Source organism: Amblyomma americanum, chromosome 4 (genome assembly GCF_052857255.1).
Source record: "Amblyomma americanum isolate KBUSLIRL-KWMA chromosome 4, ASM5285725v1, whole genome shotgun sequence".
NCBI classification, from domain to species: Eukaryota; Metazoa; Arthropoda; class Arachnida; order Ixodida; family Ixodidae; genus Amblyomma; species Amblyomma americanum.
The window spans coordinates 146,159,788-146,178,044 of NC_135500.1; the positions used below are offsets into that span (position 1 = coordinate 146,159,788).

An 18,257-nucleotide genomic window follows, 5' to 3' on the forward strand; every position below is an offset into this window, starting at 1 on the left:
CTCATGTTTTGCGTCATCGGAAATGTATCGGTTACTTAAGTATTAAAAACGCCTTATATCAATACTAGATCAAATGAGGTTTGAGAATACGGAGCCTCGGGCGGCTTAAGCCGGTTTGTTTGTTAAGACTTTTTAAAGCAAAAGTATTTCCTCGTCGGAGGCAAAAAACTTGATACTTCAATGCGACAAAATAGAACCAATTTTACATGCGCAATATTCGGCTTCTCATTTTCTCCTGACCGTACATTATTATTCAAAATAATTATTATTCAGAGCCGTTGCATTGGGCATATTCAGTGGGTAGACAGTGTTTAGCGGCTTATGGCCAGTACGGAGATTTTTTGATATTTGGCCAAGGAAACGATTTCGATGAATCCGAAGTAGATTAACAGCAGCGTTCTTAGTCGCTAGATAAAAGTCATTTTATCGCGTTCTTTCAGGTCATTTTCTTTGTTGCGTTTGGCAACTATCTTGTAAGTAAAAAAAAGTCTGATTACTACACTAAAATTTATGCACACATGGAAAAAATTGGTGTGGAGACCACTGCCATTGACATTTAAGGAGTTCGATGCGGCAACAGGATGCTGACGTAGTCATGCTGCACATGAATTGGTTTTCTCCGTGCGTTACATTAGGACGCCATGAATACAAAAACATCATCTTCGGTTAAGGTAGCTTTTAGCATTATTCACTAAATAAACCACGTCTTCTGCGGCGTTACACTGATTCAAGCAAACATAAAATTGCGCATGTCTCTGACCATGCTATTAATTAAGAACAAAGTAATGTTATTACAGTTGTTACTATTTATGTTTTCCTAAAACCGACGACTATATTGAGAATAAACCGTCGACTTGGGCTAGTTGGTTATAGCATTTTTCTGGTATAGGGTTCATTCTGTTCTGTTCTCTGTCCCTGTTGCAAGTCGTTTCGTCAAGCTTAGCGTTACGCCATGCAAAAATAAACTGACAGCCTGCGTTTCCTATTTCATTAGTGATATCAAAGGCGTTATATTCATCTAATACAAAGACATGACCTTATCGTAGCGTACTGCCAAGGTAATCAACGTGTGCACTTGTTAACCCATTAGGACAGTGTTGGGCCAAATGCATACATGGCGTCTGACAGGTTCAAAACCATGCCTGTCACCTTCTTTTAGTCAGAGGCAGCGCTATATTGAGGGTCCCACAAAGTAACACTCATTCTTCCCATCACAGGTCTGAAAAAGAGGGCGTTCCACGTAATCTCCACAATCTCTTTGGATTTATTTCGGCGTAAGCTGAGGAAAACGAAAATGGCGAGGGCTGTGGAAGCCACTTCTCCGGCAGGCTTCGAGGTGGCAGGTGGCTTCGAAGCGGAACCTGTGAAAGTAACAGAAATGCGAGGAACGAAGGAGGCAGGGACGACGCCTTCGTCGCCTGCCGCGTCTTTTTTGAAACCGTCGGTGCTCATGCGTGGTGGGCCCTTATCGCAAGGAACTGGGGCCCCGGATTCGGTCCTGCTACAGTGTCGACTATAGAAAACCCAAAATAGTGCGTTCCCTTTTCGTGTGTCTGTGTGTATCTTGCAGAGAGGCCGGTGCTCGATGGGGCTGGCTGAGGCTAGGGTTTCACGAGCGCAGGGGACGCCATGTGGTCTTGCTGTTTTTTTTTCTCTCCGAAGGACAGAGGACTCTAGCCGTTCCGAGGCTCGACAGGCCTTCAGGAAGGAAAGATGACCCGCGACCAGAACTTGTCCTTCTTGCGTGCATCTGTTCTCCGAGCTGGTGTCGCCTCCTGCTGGCCCGCACCAATCCCTGCTCCGGCTCCAGTTGGAGCCAGCGCTACTGGAACAGCCTTACCGCTGCTGGCCTGCGAAAAAGTTTCGTCGATTCCGACATTCTTAGCCCGGAACCGGAAGAATGGGCATTGCAGACGGCCTGCTTTCGGCTCAGGGCTTTCCAAGAAGCGTACAGCTCCAGTGCTTTCGCCACTGCAATTGTCGTTGTCATCTTGCTGTGGTGAAGGCTGAGCTGGGTCGTTCTTGTGTTTCTTCCCCTTGTGTGGCTGCGACAGCTTCCATCTAAGGCCAAGGAACGAAGTCTTTCCTCCCGTTGCCGCCTTGCTCATGTCCTGCTCGCCTTTGTATGCGGATGGCTCATTGCCATCAGTGCTGTTGCCCAAGAAATCTGTAGACGTGTCCTCTTTGGGGTCTTCGATGGCAATCCTTGCCGCTGGTGGGGCAGCAGCCGAGCCATGTGCGATTACAGCAGATGTTTTGTCTGCACTGTCTGGACGAAATGGACAGGACATGACGTTGTTGCGAACCTTAAAGACTGGTTCTCCGCCCTTCTTTTTCATGTCTTCAGGCGTCGTTGCATCACCCTCGACGTTTTTGTTAGGCATTCTGCTGTTGATGAACATGCCGATCTGCGAAAGAAAGCATGAAAGAATATGATTTCTTCCACAAGTGAATACTTCGGATGTCGCTTTCCTAAAATTCTGCGGTAACTGACGAGGTACTAAGATATCTACGGTCTAGGCTTATTAATGAGCGAAGTTGCTTCCGCTTTGCACGCTGCTACAGAATGCAGATGGAAAGTGACACCACCCATCCAGACATGAAAGTATATCTCACCGCAAGGCCAAGCACTTACTGTCGCCTGAATTCGGTTGGTTCTCTTTTAGGTACGCATCCTATGCTTCCTGCCGAGAGAATAAATTATTTCGTCTTCTGTGCGACGCTTTCGGACATTTTTCATTCGGGAAGTATTGATACATGATCTATGCTGCCCTCATAAAGCAATGCAAATCACTGAGGTCAGATGAGAGCCACTCGCTCTGGTGAGCTGAAGACGAATGGAAAAATCACTCTTGTATAAGTTTCCGAACACACCTTTTAACGGCCGATCTATCCTCTCTCATTCTGACATCCTTGAAACAAAATTGGTCTTTCTATGCGAGTCACATTATTTGACACTCCAGGGTGGATTTTTTATATCTGCCTAGTCATCTTCATAACTGCTAACCTAAAGTGTACATCTCAGCTACGCAAAGAAAAACGGCAATAGGTAGAAGCAACCTGGTAGTGCACTACAGACTGTAAACCGCAATTACTGATGCTTCTAAGCACATTACAAAGTTGCACTGCTGCATGCTTTTGGGTCTTATATGTGAATCATGCAAATTTTTGTCAACGCCACCTTATTCAAAATAAAACGCAAAAAAAATTTGAAGGCACTTTTATAAAGCTAGGTAACTGCCTCAACGATATTTTTTTTTTGTCATACATGGTCACCCTGCTGGTGTCGCATTTAAGTAGACATTTAAGAAGTGAAATTCATTGCCCGTATGCCTTCTTTGCAGCGTGACCTAGAAAAAGTATCTACCTTGCGCGACCGCTGGTAGATTTTTCTTAATTCGGAAACAATACCATGTGCTATTCACGTAGACAAAGAAATAGTTTCAACGTTCATATAACGTAAATATGAATAATTCAGAGGAGCACTTAAGTCTTACGTGCATCAAGACGAAAGACTTTCTGTGATCCTGTAGAACTCTCTAGCTCAACACGATCGCCTCACGCTTCTCGAAATTGTTTTTTTCAAGTTACGGCATTCTATACTTTCGTTATATCCGATGCGTTCGTTATATTCGGTTTCATGCTACGACACACTACACCTTCATTATATCTAATGTGTTCGCTTTAAGTGCTTTCAGTGCAAGACATACTACACTATGTAATTATCATCACCATTTATTATCACTTCCTAAAATATAATGATATCATAGTGATTACCTGATCATTTGATTATGTCAAATATTGATGATTATTGGTTACCGTGTATGATATTTCGCTTGATTGGCAGGTGGAGCAGTCGCTTTATGTATACGTTTCCTGCAGACAGGTCTTGCACACACTGATGAGGCAAGAATGGCTTTCGCCTTAATATTACGCTCCAAACCAGACAAAAAGCTAAGTGCGTCCGGCTGACGCTTGCTCATGCGATTGACTGACCCAGTCATGTAGACTAATTACCAGGAGCGCTTCTCGTCTGTTTCACATTTTCGAACGAAATTTAAACATTCATCGGCATCACTAAAAGTAAACTTTCATTTGTCTGGCATTGGGCCTATTTTAGAATGTTCGCGTACCTCGTCCGTCTCGAAGGAAGGCGATGGGACGGCCGATGCGCGGCGCACGGGCGAGGAGGAAGGCGAGAGAAGCATGCTGTCGTCGGCCGGCTGCTGGCCTGCCGCGGCTGGCTGCTCTTCGCCGCTGTTCCTCGACGCGATGTCGACCAGGTAGCACCGAAGCGGGAAGTCGCCCACGTCCAGGTTGTCCTCAAACACGTAGTCCTGCTTCGTCAGGTGTCTGCGGGAGAGAGGCACAGCGGGAGGGTTGTCAAAAATCTTGCTAATGCCATCCAGAGGAAATTAAAACACTACATTCCTGACAAAACTGACCCCGGCAGTATGCTGATTTTGTGCCTGATGTACAACTGAGGAAGCCTCTTCTCAAAATGTATAGAGCTACGTGATCTAGAAGTAGTAGTATACCACACGAGTTGCCCGTGAATTAAGACAACTTGGTGAATGGACAAATAACCTAATCCACTAGCTGAACGCTCATTAAGACCTTCAAGCGGCCTTTTAGAAGAAGAAATCTCGCTAGCTAAAACAAAAGGACGACCAATGGAGTCATAAAGAAAAAAATTATCATTTTCTCCAACCAGAAAATCGCAATATTTGTCGCTAGCCATTATTTCTATTCTCGGCCATACTTATCCGCGCCCGGATATTAAAGGCCGTAGTCGGTCAAGTACCCATTCTGATCTTTTGACGTGTGCGACGCACTAAGCATAAATCATTATTCTTTGTCTTCAAGGTACAGTAACTGAGAATAAAGCGCCACCATTTCATAACTAGGATTTCAGAAGAAAGGAGACATATCCGCGCGAGACATTGTTCCCTACTTCCGTGCCCCTGAGCGTATTCCTTCAAAAGACAGTACTGCACGATTCCGTGCTTTCGTCGATGCTTCGTTGTATTTTTACTCCTCTGCAGACAAGGATCTCTTGTTTTCTGCTCGGGGAAGTAAAGCTCTTCAGTTGCTTCTTACTTTTGCGGGGACAACGCGCTGCGAGATTCGACTGTTTGCTCTGGCGATAGGACCCGCGGGAAAGTAAAAACGAGTGGTTATATACCAAGCGCCGCAAGCATAACAAACCACGTCGAGGCCCCTTCCTTTGGAGTACGGAGGCAGTGTTTGTTCGCAGCCTGACGTGCACGGCAGTGAAATCTCGGAGCAGGTTGCCGCCAGCGTCTGTTGACACTGCTAGTGGACGCAAGAGGGTGCGCTGGAGTATGAACAAGTGTGGAGCAGGACTGAGACATCTGGAGCCCTCTCTCTTCTTTCTTGTAGCCAAGGAACACATGTCCTATGTGCTTTGCACGTCAAGGCGCGGTGAGTCTTTTCGGAGTTGCACTTACATAGTACGGTCTGCGACTAGCTTCAGAGGTCACTCTCCCAGTAGGAATGTATGCGCACAAGTGCAGGTGTGGGCCCATGCAACAGTGCGTATGGTTGTGTGCGCTCGCGTAAGTGAACGCTTGTGTGCAGGCGGGCGCACGAAATGTAGTGTTGCTTCTAGGAGCTTTACTTCTTGATGGTTGAAGGGAGGAACAGATTCTGACTACTTTGCTTGCGAGCAGAAATTTATTGCTCATTAAGTTCGTTTTACGAATGATTTCGTTCTTTCTGTCACATACTGCAGCACCGCACTGAATTGTTACAATCCGCCGCAAAATTAAAGCCAGTTACTAAATCCACATCACACCTATCACGGGCAACTGCAGACAAAAAATACTCCAGAGACCTGTAGCTCTTCTGTGAAATCGCAAAACTATCATAGTCTTTGAAAATTACAGAGGCTATTCCTGTAGTAATGGAGCGCTCAATAGAAACGGCTAGTGTGAAAAGACATTGGTCTGCTCAACATTTCCTCGCTGATTCATGCCATCTGTGCACTCTTTTCCTTCTTTCTTTTAGGTCCATCATCCCTGAGCATAAACAAGTACCGTTCCCGGCTCAGAATGCGGACTTCAAAACCCAGCTAACATGTCTTCAAACGAGCTTTCAAGTTAAAGGTAAATTATGAAACAGCCCTCTGTAAGGGCTTTAACTTCGTGTTTCTTTGTAAAAATTGTCAAGATTAGTTTATTTGCCATCGCCCATGCCTAAAGGTTTGTATCAGCGTGGGCTCCTTGAGTAAGAGACAACGGAAGAAAATCACGCCGCCTCTCCTCACCTTCTGGCCACCTCGGTGAGGTTCACCCTGGACGGCTTGGACAGACTCTCAGTCTTGTTTGCGAGGGTGACCGTGTTGCCGAAGAGGCAGTACCGGGGCATTGTCATGCCCACCACGCCGGCCGTCGCGTAGCCCGTATGTACGCCGATGCGCATCTGTAATAAATGAAGTGTAGCGGTTGCATATACACTTCAACTTTATATCATGCGAGTTTCTTAAAGGTCATGAACTATTACGAAACGTAACAAATCTTTGAGCTTGTAGCGATCGAGATAAACTAGAACAGAAAGTCAGGAGTTAAAGAGGCACCTCATCTCAAGAAATAAAGTTCAAAATAAGGAATGAGGCACATTTTAGTTATATGTGTTGAAGCGACACAGGCAAAAAAAAATTAAATCGCACAACTACGCATTCAGAGGCACCGGGGATCGGAAAATTAGTTTCGGTCATTACTTTCAAAGCATGCAGGCGAATATGTAAACCAGAAAAGAGCTCGAACTCTTTTCTCATTTTCGACACATTACTTCTTTTCTGACAGTTGTTACCATTGCGGGCTGGAAAAATATATTGCGCCCTTATCGACTATTTCATTCGGCCACTAGTGGGAAAACCTAAGGAACCACGAAGCTCAGCTAAGTGTACAGATATCCCTTCGGGAACACAACTAGCTTTTTGATGCGAAAAGCTTCGCTACGCTAGGTAAAGCAGTCGTCGCGTAGGCCGGACAATGACCTTGAACGACCTTCAGCCTAACCACGTTAGCCGTTTATGACGATACGTGGTCCAGTTATGGTGTCCAACCCTTCACCCCTGACCTTGGCCCATGAACTTTAGTTGATCTTTGACATTCGGTGATCGTTGGGTTGACCTTTGACATTAAAACATCCGAAGGGGTGATGTGAAACCACTTGATGGCATCCGATGGGGGTGTTATAAGACCATATGATACCACGTCTTAGTCACGTGGTCTTGTGGCTGCATATAAAACGGCGGTCGCGAGCGTGTAGCGGAGCTGCCATGGACGAGCCTCAGACGAGCCTCAGACGGGAAGAGAATTTTCCCCTTTCCTTTCAAGAATGACGCACTGAGTTTGAACTGCGTTTCAGATTGATTGTATTTATTTTCATTGGATCCTTCTTGAAATATATATAGTAGCTGGACGGCGGCCCCGTCCAGACAGATCTACAGGAGGACGCAAGGGACGCAGGAGAAACACGACCGGCCGGCGGTGATTCTTTATCGCTCTCTCGCGCGCTCGCTCCCCGCTCTCCCTCCGCACCTCCTCCTCTTCGTCCATGCAGGGCAAACGCTCTATCCCGTTACAATATATATATATATATATATATATATATATATATATATATATATATATATATATATATATATATATATATATATATATATATATATATATATTATCAGACAAGGCAAAGGAAATGAGGGGCTCGTTTGACAAACACATGAAGGAAGCCAACAGACACCGAAACCAAGCTGCACAAGAAATGTATTTTTTTTTAATTTGTAGCGCTCAGATTAAAACTGATCTTTCTTTGCAATCCTTACGCATACGCTGCGACATCGCTTTACTAACATCGCTTTATTCCCACAACCAGCGCAAACTGGAACGACCTTTTTCCCTCCATCGCTGCCATTTATGACATTAAGAACTTCAAGACCACTGTATTTTCTGCCGCTTTGTAAAATAATATTGTATAATATGCACTGTTTATGTTAAGTACCAATACCACTCCTTTCTGTAATGCCTTCAGGCCTGGAAAGTATTCGAAATTAATAAATAAATAAATAAATTAATAAATAAATTTCACAAGTACGTGCACTCCAATAGATTATGCTCATTTCACCTAGATGTCCCGTCTCGCACATCCAAAAGATTGCATAATCATCTGATTTTTACACGCATCTATGGTGACACATTAGCTTTCATTTCATGAGCACTTCCGAGAGCCATCGGATTATGGAATAACCTCCCAGACAACATCTACCCACTGTAAAATCCTGATACCTTCCATCACCTACTCATTGCACGTTTCACTGATGCCATCTTAACATGTTGATGCAATCTCTTTTACGTTTTCTGTTACGCTTTTCGTTTGTTTTCTCTCTTTTTGCTTGCATTTCTGTTTCCAAATATTGGTAACAGTAGAAAACGCGCCATGTGCTTTTTAATTTTATTTTTTGTGTGGCATACCCTGTGTTCCTCATATTTGGATTTATTTCGGTGTTACTATGTAAACTTTACCTGTATTTATCATGCGTTCCGATTTTTGTGTTCCTATGCCAACTGTTCGGTATTATATTGAGGTGTTTCAAATTTTTACTGATCCTGTATAGCGCCTTGTTTACCTGTTTTTGCTTGTCCTCTTTTAAATTTGATCTTGATGTAATTCCGCCCCCCTTACACAATGCCCTGCGGGCCTGTAAGGTAGTTCAAATAAATAAATTAATCAGTGGGAGAATAACACTTCAATTATTATTTCGCTTAAAGAATATTACTTATGAAGCAGCAGAAAAAACAACGATATCGTCGGTGGCATCTGAACCCACGACCTCCAAATATCGCGTTCGGTGCTCTATTAACTGAGCTACCGCGACGGCTGTCCGATGTGAGCTCTCGTGGGTATTTATGTTTATTGTGGGTAAGCGAACCCTGAGAGTGTTCACCAGTGCCACCCTCGTCCATAGCGGCGAACGTAGCACGTCTTGTAATACCGCGAGTGTGATGTGGAACGTCATCTAACGGCGAGGGCGGAAACTGTGCGAGAGCCCTCTTATGCTACCTATGACATCAAGACTGCCAGAACGGAACCAGCGATGGTGAACACTCTCAAGTTTCACTTACACCCAATAAACATAAATACCCACGAGAGCAGCAGATTGGACAGCCGTCGCCGTAGCTCAGTTTGTAGAGTACCAGACGCGATATTCAAAGGTCGTGAGTTTGGATCCCACCGACGGCATGGTTGTATTTTCTGCTGCTTCATAAGTAATTTTCTTTAAGCGAAAGATTAATTGAAGTATTATTCTCCCATTGATCAGCACTACAAACTAAAAAGAAAGAAACATTCCCCCGTGTAACTTGTTTTCGGTGACTGTTGGCTTCCTTCAAATTATATATATATATATATATATATATATATATATATATATATATATATATATATATATATATATATATATATATATATATATATATGCACACAGAGTTGAGGGTTAAGAGAAGTGGGCACTTCTACAGACACACATTTATTTGTCAACGTTTGGGTCTTCACAACTGCAGTGGTATCGCTGCAGCTGCAGGACACGTCATAATATATATATATATATATATATATATATATATATATATATATATATATATATATATATATATATATATATATATATATATATATATATATATATATATATATATACTAAGGAAGCCAACAGTCACCGAAAACCAGGTGCATAGGGGAATGTTTCTGGTTTTTTTTAATTTGTAGCGCCAATCAATTGGTTTAAAGAAAATTACTTTTAAAGCAGCAGAAAAAACAACCGGAGGTCATGGGTGCGGATCCCACCGGCGGCGTGGTTGTTTTTTCTGCTGCTTTATTAGTAATTTTCTTTAAACCAATTGATTGGCGCTACAAATTAAAAAAAAATTCGGAACGTTCCCCTATGCACCTTATTTTCGGTGACTGTTGGCTTCCTTAGTATGTTTGTCAAACGAGCCAATCATTTCATTTGCGCTGTCTACTATATATATATATATATATATATATATATATATATATATATATATATATATATATATATATATATATATATATATTATGACATGTCCTTGATTAAGGGTTTTTGGCAATCTTCCGCAAGAGCAGCTGTTCGTATTTCAACTCCTCATTACAGGTGTTTTACATGGGACAGATGCAGAACAGCTCAGCTGCTTGCAAAATCCCTCGTAATATTAGCGCATGGACCTCAATATCAGAATTGTGCTCTTTACCACTTCTTTCTTGCATTCAGATCATGCATTCACACAGACCAGTAAATTGTGAAATCTTCAGCAGAATTGAGAAATATTAGGACATTTCGACAAAAACTGAAGTTCTGAATGTTCGCTTGCTTATTTAACACGTTGTTGACTGCAGCCAGATACACCACTTGTCTCCGCTATCGCAGCGCTCTACTCGGCAGCGTGAAAGTGGCAGTAAAACTTGCCTGGATGGGGTCTCCACTGACAGGGTTCACCACGGTCTTTGTGGCAGTGATCATGTCGAGTCCCATAGCAACCAGCCGGTCAGCGTGGTCTTCCACGAAGTCCGGAACACCGGCCACCACAACGTACGCGTCACCGATGGTCTCCACCTGCGCAGGCAGTGTGGTAAACAACTCAGCAGCCCTCATTTCTCTTACCGCCTTAGGTATTGTGTGGCACACAGGCTAGAGGCCGCAATGTCAGTGTCGTCATACTGAACCGTTAAACGTTTCTGCGCTACAAAAAAATGACTAAGAAATAAGAATATGTTGATAATGGTAAGCGATAAAAATGCCTAAAGATTAACTCTGCCCAAGCATTTAAAAAAAGTATTAACGCATATCAGCGCTTTGAAACTTTCAAATAGCCGCACCAGACGTCAGCCAAGAGTTAAGTAGCACAAAATATTCAGTGTTTCTGCCTTCCACTGCGCGTATGCCCCGTATATTCTGTAAAAAACAAAATTGAAACGCTTTAAGAATCCCGCCTTGGTGTTCTCTGTTCGGAGGTTTCGGCGTTTATGAACACAGAGGACACCAATGAATTTTTTTCCTGTCCGCCAACTTATCACGTTCACATTTATTCATAAGCACTAAAGCCTACTAATATTCTGAAGGCATAATCGGTGTTCACATTCAAATCCACTAAAATCTACATTTGGTCGCCGACGTTGATAGCGGCTCACATGCAATCAAATGTTGGAGAAAGTTTTCAGAACTATCGACAAGATAGTCGAACCCTGAGACCGCTGACTCATTGATACAGACTACGGACGAAATATAGCACACGAAATCAATATACTCATTAAGAGTCTCTGAAGGGGCTCGGAAGCTGCAAATGGCTGGTAGGGTCGGTTGTGTTCAGTTGTATTGCATGTGCGGCGTCATAGCGCTCTTTACGATTGCTTTTGTAAGCTCCTTACAACTACAGTTTGTTGTCGAGATCTACGCCAGAGTGGGGAATCTGATAGGAGTCGGAATTCACGGCCACGTACCCTTACAGTCACTGAAGGTCACGTCTTCAGTTTATTCGCCCTCAAGAGGGCCCAGCCCAATTCCATTTCCGCATACTCACAGGGCCTCGCATTCACCCCCCTCACACAGACTTTGACGTCCGCTCAAACACACATGCCCACAACCCGACTCATATCTACTTAGAAACAGTCGCGCCGCGCCACTACGCAGCCTGCGGCTGGTGCTTGAGGTTTACACACTCTGATGCTCATTAACACTAGCGCACATATACGAATGTAAATGAGGTGGAATGAGCCCACTAATGTGCATGCCGACAAACCTCCGGTTACATCTAGCTGGTGCTTGTCTTTTCTTTTTTTCTTCGGGTGTGATTTTGCCAGAAGGCTTCATTACTTGTAGACCGCTTCTATAGGTAGCACGTTTTTGTTTTTCTCTGGCTTTGTCCCCGCACCCTGGCCACCTTCTTGCATAAACAACACTCGCTACTTCAGCCTTCTCCATCCAGAACTCGTTTGTCATTTTATGCTCATGTTTAACGTCTTTTAGGGCACGATGTTGATGCCGTCTAAAAAACATTTCACTCCATTTGTTCTCGAACGCACCTTGCGAAATCTTTAAACACGCGATGTCAGCTCGATGTAGATGAAATATCCTCAAAACCGACAGAGGGTGAACGCATATGCAATGAATTGTTTGTTTTACACTTCTATCCCGCTCATGTTCACTAACGAGGGCCACGGTGTCGTAGTGGAGCCGAAATGTCCTGGCGTTACGCTGGGGATTCTTACCTTGTAGACGCCGTGGATGTTAGAGAGGTTGTCGAATTGAAGGTACAGCTTGTTGAGCAGGCGCACGATGTCCATGGGCGCGCAGCTTCCGCACATGTTCGTGAAGCCCACGATGTCTGAGAAGAGGCAGGAGACCGTCTCGAACTTCTCAGCCTCGACGGGAAGGTTCTGGCACAGGAGCTTGGCCACCTGTTGTCATAGTGAATCTACGTCTGATCATATTTGTTTCGAAGAAAAAACAATGGTTCGTTGATGGAGGGTAAAAGGTAATGCCTATGTATTTTTCTGAACAGCAACCGTTTGTGTCTGGTGTGCTTAACTGCTTATTGTATTCGAATGAGGTATTAGCTTAGAAATATTAGTAAATAAATGCAGGAGCCGTTGGGCGGCTTTCACAAAATAAAAATTATCATTCCCTTAATGTGTTTCAGGGAATTCCTCAGGGAATTTTCGTATATAGGCTGTTTGAGGTAAATAATAATCTATTAGGCTGGCTAACTAGTTTCTCATAACATCCATTAGAGTGATTCGCCTGGTTGGAAATAGAAATTTGCAGCCGGTCGGCAATAACAGGAATATGAGTTTTCATTATTTCAAAAAGCGCGATTACACTCTTCGCTGTGCAGACATGCTTTCAAAAAGAATGCAGGATAAACAACCCTTCCGGTGCATGGAACTTTCCAAAATACCAAACCTTGTCGATTGGCAGCACCGAGGGTAATCAAGTTTCGAAAGTTTAAGAAGTAATATGGACGTCACTAACGGCCAGCTACAAAACTAAATATGCAATCAGGCGCCTTACTCCAATCGTCGAAAACTTATTTCGTAGAAAATAGTTAACCGCTTACTAGTTAAAACGATTTACCGGTTTTCTGGTGGCCGCAACTGCCTTATTTTTTATTCAAAAGCCCTATTTTCTAAAATTACTTAATTCTTCTCTGCAATACCTGGTATTTCTCACCTGCTTCATGCCAGTCAAGTTAAGCAACTACAGAATTGCGGAGAATGATGCGGACTCTGTGTGGGTTTTTAAGCAGCCAGTTGTCTTCCTTGCTGCAAGGAAGCTTTGAAGCGTGATTGTATGCGAAGCACTGGTCACTTTGACGCCTAACAGCAGGCCCTACTTATTTGCTATATCTCAACAGGGTGTGTAGAGGGAAGGGTAACTGCTCACAAGGAAGTACTTCTACAAGCAGCTGCTGCAGTACGGCGTTTTAATATTCGTTGGGAATTGAGGTTTACGAAAGGATCGGGCCACAAGGACCGTCTTCTCATAATGTGTGTTAATGGGTCATGATCAGGATGATCATTATCGTTGGTTACATTCACTCCAAGAGAGGCCTTTACGACCGAACTCCTGTTTACCCAGCCCTATTACATCTGCGGCTACGTTGTCCCAGCGAAAAGTATAGACGCACACTGAACAATATATATGAACACAGAGATTACAGTGAAAAATCAATTTAATCTCACTGAAAGAGTATCAGAACACCTTTACAGCTACCTAATGGACGAGACTTGATGCCAGGCGATATTTACTAGCAATGGAAAAAAAACGATTACTGCTACTCCAACAAGTAGCATTAATATTGAAGTAGAAGCTGAGCTACCCGTGCAGTAGACCAACGTTTTTCTTTTTGTTTCGAAATATGCCTGCAATGTCTCGAGCAGCTATACAAGCGATATGCATTCCACAAAAATGGCGCTTCGCTTCGCAAACAGCATAGAGACTTTCCGGTTTGAGAACCACCGCCATTGGCTTCGTACTGCGAGATCCCTCAACACCACAAAGAAGGCATTTAGAATCCGAAATGCTGAGCTGTGTGCACTGAGCTCTCCCGCGTTTTCCATTCGATTTGTTCACGCATTCAGTCGCAGAAAAACAAACGTGTGCACGCATCGCGTATGCATTGCGGCGCGCAAGATCCATCAGGGATAGATGGCGGTAGGGTAGCATGTGGCGTTTGTTTACGGCCGCGCCTCAAACGAGGCGCGGTTGCGGGAGCAGTCGCGTCGTTCTTTTTAAAGGAGAAGCAACAGTCCAGGGAGAAACCACGCCCGAGCAAATAACACGCTTTAGGTCCGGATACGGAAGCCACCACCCTCTCGAATGCAGCAACAGGTACTCTTTGCGTCGTGGTGTTCTTCTACCTCTGTTGCAAAATGCAGCAAAGATCGGCCTCCCTCAGCGTACACTGGAGTCGTTAGACTCGTGGAGCGCCAATGTGTGCATTCCACTTTCACCTCTCTCTTTCTATCTCTATCTCTTCGCGTAGAGCACACGCCAGAGGGACAGTCTGAGGGAGGCGTCTGTGTGCCGTACTGGAACGGGAGCACTCTATCCAGACGGAATGACGGTCGCATTAGCTCCCTTTGGTACATGTGCTGAGGGCGCTACGAAAACACCGTGCATTATTCCGCGGTCTCCTAAAAAAATGGCTTTCTCGAGAGAGGCATGACATCATGACTTGATACCGAGGCTCAACACGGCAAAACTTACAGGACGTGCCGGGAGTATAGCACTCAAAGTTGCACTCTCCAACACAGGTTATTTTGTTGTGCATCTCCTAGAATGTAATATTTTTAATGTCTTGTCGTTTGCTAGTTGCAGTCAGGCATTAAGCTATAGTGATGAAGGTAATCAAGAGACGTGACTGTAGCAACAATATTTTGTGCACACATTACAGCCGGCCAACGCATGTTGCGGTGTAATTTCTTTATTAACTTACTAATTTACCTAACTCGACTACAGGCCTGAGATTATAGCTTCATGAAGATGTTTTCATAATTTAACCTTTTAATAACGCTAACTTTGATAATATAACCAAACTCTGCCGCTCTGATTTGCAAATAAGGAAGACATATCGTCAGAGATGTAAAAAGGAGCGCGCATTTACCTTGTTGCTTTAAATATAAATAGCGAAAGGTGTTTTGGCAGCAGTAGAATTCCTTTTATAACGGATTATAGCTGAAGTAGTTTTGGGCATAATTTTTGGGCACTTTCTCGCGGACTAGAATTACAGCGTAAATAGGGTAGCATAATTTAATTCTACTCAAGTAGGAAAGAATACCATGTTTGTTGTTAAATTAAAAATACAAGGACTCTATGATTCAATTGTAAAGAAGAATCAGTAAAAACTCGACGCCACTCCACTAGTACACATAGTCATCCAACCATGGCTCACCACTGGCTTCGGTGCAGCCACCCGCCTACCGAAAGGCATTGCCTTAAAGACTGAATTCGCCAGAAGCATTCAGCAAGCAAGTGACCAGAGATCACAGACGTTCAATGTGCGCCCACTCACTATAGGAAATTCATGCTTATTCTGTTATTTTGACAGCCCGGGAGGTTGAAATCTCTTCGGGGCTTCCACGGACGTTAACTGCATTTACCTAGAACGTTTTGATTTTTTTTGCAAGCTGAATGACACCAATGTTTGAACAGTTGCACTGATTGAACACTGATTGTAATATTTCAACAGATATGAAAGATAACTGATTGTGCCAGACACAAACCTCAGTCTTCAACATTCCAAGACTACTGGCAACCTGTGTTTTCGAAGCCTCATCTATGCACTCGTCCCTTGATAATAAGTTATTGCAACTGAACGAAAATTAATTAGGTTTAGGCAGAGTTCGAAATAACGACAACCTTTCTTTTCCTCTTGACGTTGACGACGCTAATTCCAGTGGGAATGAGTAGCTGTTGAAATTAAACGAGTTCAAAAACGCGAGAGCCATCTATAAGCTTTCAGGTTAGTGGAGGGTTCTTAGCGGTAGCCAGGTAGCAATTAATGACAGAGTAGGGCCAGCACGGCTAGCAGAGAACCGCACAGATCTAAGCAGCCCTGAAGTGCACTTAGGCTGGATAGTTCTGACGACTGGCAACGAGTAAAGCAGATTAGCTAAGTGTAATATCAATACTCGCACATTTCGGGAGGTTTACGGGGTACAGGTGATTGTAATAGCTCTACCTGTAATTGCTACAATAGCGTGCATGTTGTCGATGCTAACTTCCTTTGCAGTGCTCGTCGATTCACGTCTGGTAAATGATTGCAATAAGTCTTGATTCTCGCCTGGCAATTTTCTGCTCGTGCATCCTGTATGTGACTAGTGCCCTTTAGTTGGTGCAGCGTCAAACTTTCTCTGTATCTTTAAAGCCGACCACGCCTCAGATTTGTATTGCCAGACTATATTAGTTATGTGTTGCAAATTCAACACTGTCTGTAGCCTGTATTTGCTTCTTGCCAGTGCCTACCAAGCTTATAATTAATATGTTATTGTCAGTTCGGGCAAGACTTTTTGAGCGCATACTAAAAAATTAGCCCGAGTGCTCTGAATGCTTTTTAGGGGCAAGCCGTCAAAAACAATAGAAATATTTTCTATGCTTGGCTGAGGACATAAATAGCACCGATTAGAGTATTACATTTATTACACTCGCAGTGGCTTCCCTGCAATCCCTGAAATCATCGGCATTTTCATACGTGCGTTGTCAGCTCTCAGATTTTAGTCATTCGCCTTAATCCTTATCTTTCAACTGAATAAAATACTTTGTCGCCATACGCAGCGCCGATAATGGATCGTTATTTTGCACAGGTATCCTCTCGCTAATGTTAACCATGGTATGAAAGTTACTTATTGTTTATTAGCCTTGTAGAGAAGGACCTTCCGCAAGTGCACAAGAGAAAAGATGCGCTTTCGTAAATATGAGGGAGTCCATAAGCGCAAAATACATGACTGATCACATGCAGTCACGAATCAATAACGGACAGGTTTTGTAAATCAACCGGCGCCTTCCTCGCACGGATTCTGATTACACCTCTGTAAATATCCTCCAGGCTAGATACTGCCGATTTGCTCTACGCGATATTGTATATATTTAAGCCCTCGGCTGCACATTTTAATACCGGCCACTGCTCGATAGCATATGAACCGCGGGCAGCGCAACCTCCTGCATATAAACCTTATTCTTCGAGATTGCTTTCGGGAGACGCCAGACAGGGCTAAAGAACCGGGAGATTACTGAAAACAATTTAGTAAGCAAAGTTTCATAAAATATTTTACTGTATTTTCCGCCATCGACTTCTCAGTTGGCAAATAACAGATATCGTTTATTTCGTTTGCGAATCAGCGCAGCCTCATGCGTGGGCACCCACCGTGAGTCTATCGGGCGTGTCGCAAAGACTTTGCGCAGACTATGTGGAGGTTAATAAATGCCAGCCCCAATTTGTTTCCCAGGGCTTCTTAAGGTACTAAGCACTAACAAAGATGATACCACAAGTAGGAGAGAAACTAAATATAGCGGAAAGCAATATGGCTTTCCGCAGCAAGTTCTGAAGGCGGCGTCTACTGTTCCTCATAATTCATACCATTCCTCCTTTTCTTCGTTTTCCTGGACTTGACAGAGAGACAGGAAAGTTTATTGCATAGTTAGCCCTGCTGAGGCCTCCATCCAAATATCGGGTCAGTGATTCTGGAGTCAGAGATAGGAATAACTACGTTATCTGCCTGTCCGCAATATGCATCGGTGAAAATACGCGGGTGATTCTTTTGGGTTGATCCCATCACTGGAGCATTGAATGTTCTATATTCATTCTGAATCCATCACTTAGAATAGAAGTTATCTTCGTGCGCTTTTTTACATTTTCGGTAGGCTAAAACAGGCAGTTCAGGACCAAACTGGTTATAACACTTTCTAGTCGCCGAACGATAAGCGTTCAGTGATTCGTTTATCAATATGACATTTGTAACGTATGCTACGTGATCGACGCGTCAGCGAAAAGAAACTCGAGTCCTAAAGGTTCGTTCTGGTCTCCAGCTTGACAGCTTATTGTTAACATTTTTTTTAGGTTGGTCTTTGCGGCGTGACTATTTGGTCCTTTCCTTGGGTATTTGTAAAAGAACTCATGTTTTAACTCAGTTAGCTTATGGGTTGTATCCCTTCGTTT

At 43.6% G+C, this 18,257-nt stretch overlaps 1 protein-coding gene across 1 annotated transcript in view; it reads right to left on the minus strand.

Annotated features, from left to right (window-relative positions):
- Positions 1 to 1,242: 1,242 nt before the first annotated feature.
- Positions 1,243 to 18,257, minus strand: part of LOC144130397 (guanylate cyclase soluble subunit beta-1-like) — a 96,129-nt gene continuing 79,114 nt past the window's right edge. Inside the window, exons 8-12 of the mRNA XM_077664321.1 lie at positions 12,310 to 12,498; positions 10,511 to 10,657; positions 6,290 to 6,444; positions 4,134 to 4,353; positions 1,243 to 2,408 (exon numbers count right to left, since the gene is read on the minus strand). Coding sequence (XP_077520447.1) covers positions 1,701 to 2,408; positions 4,134 to 4,353; positions 6,290 to 6,444; positions 10,511 to 10,657; positions 12,310 to 12,498 — 1,419 coding nt within the window. The 3' untranslated portion in view covers positions 1,243 to 1,700. The remainder of the gene's footprint in view (positions 2,409 to 4,133; positions 4,354 to 6,289; positions 6,445 to 10,510; positions 10,658 to 12,309; positions 12,499 to 18,257) is intronic.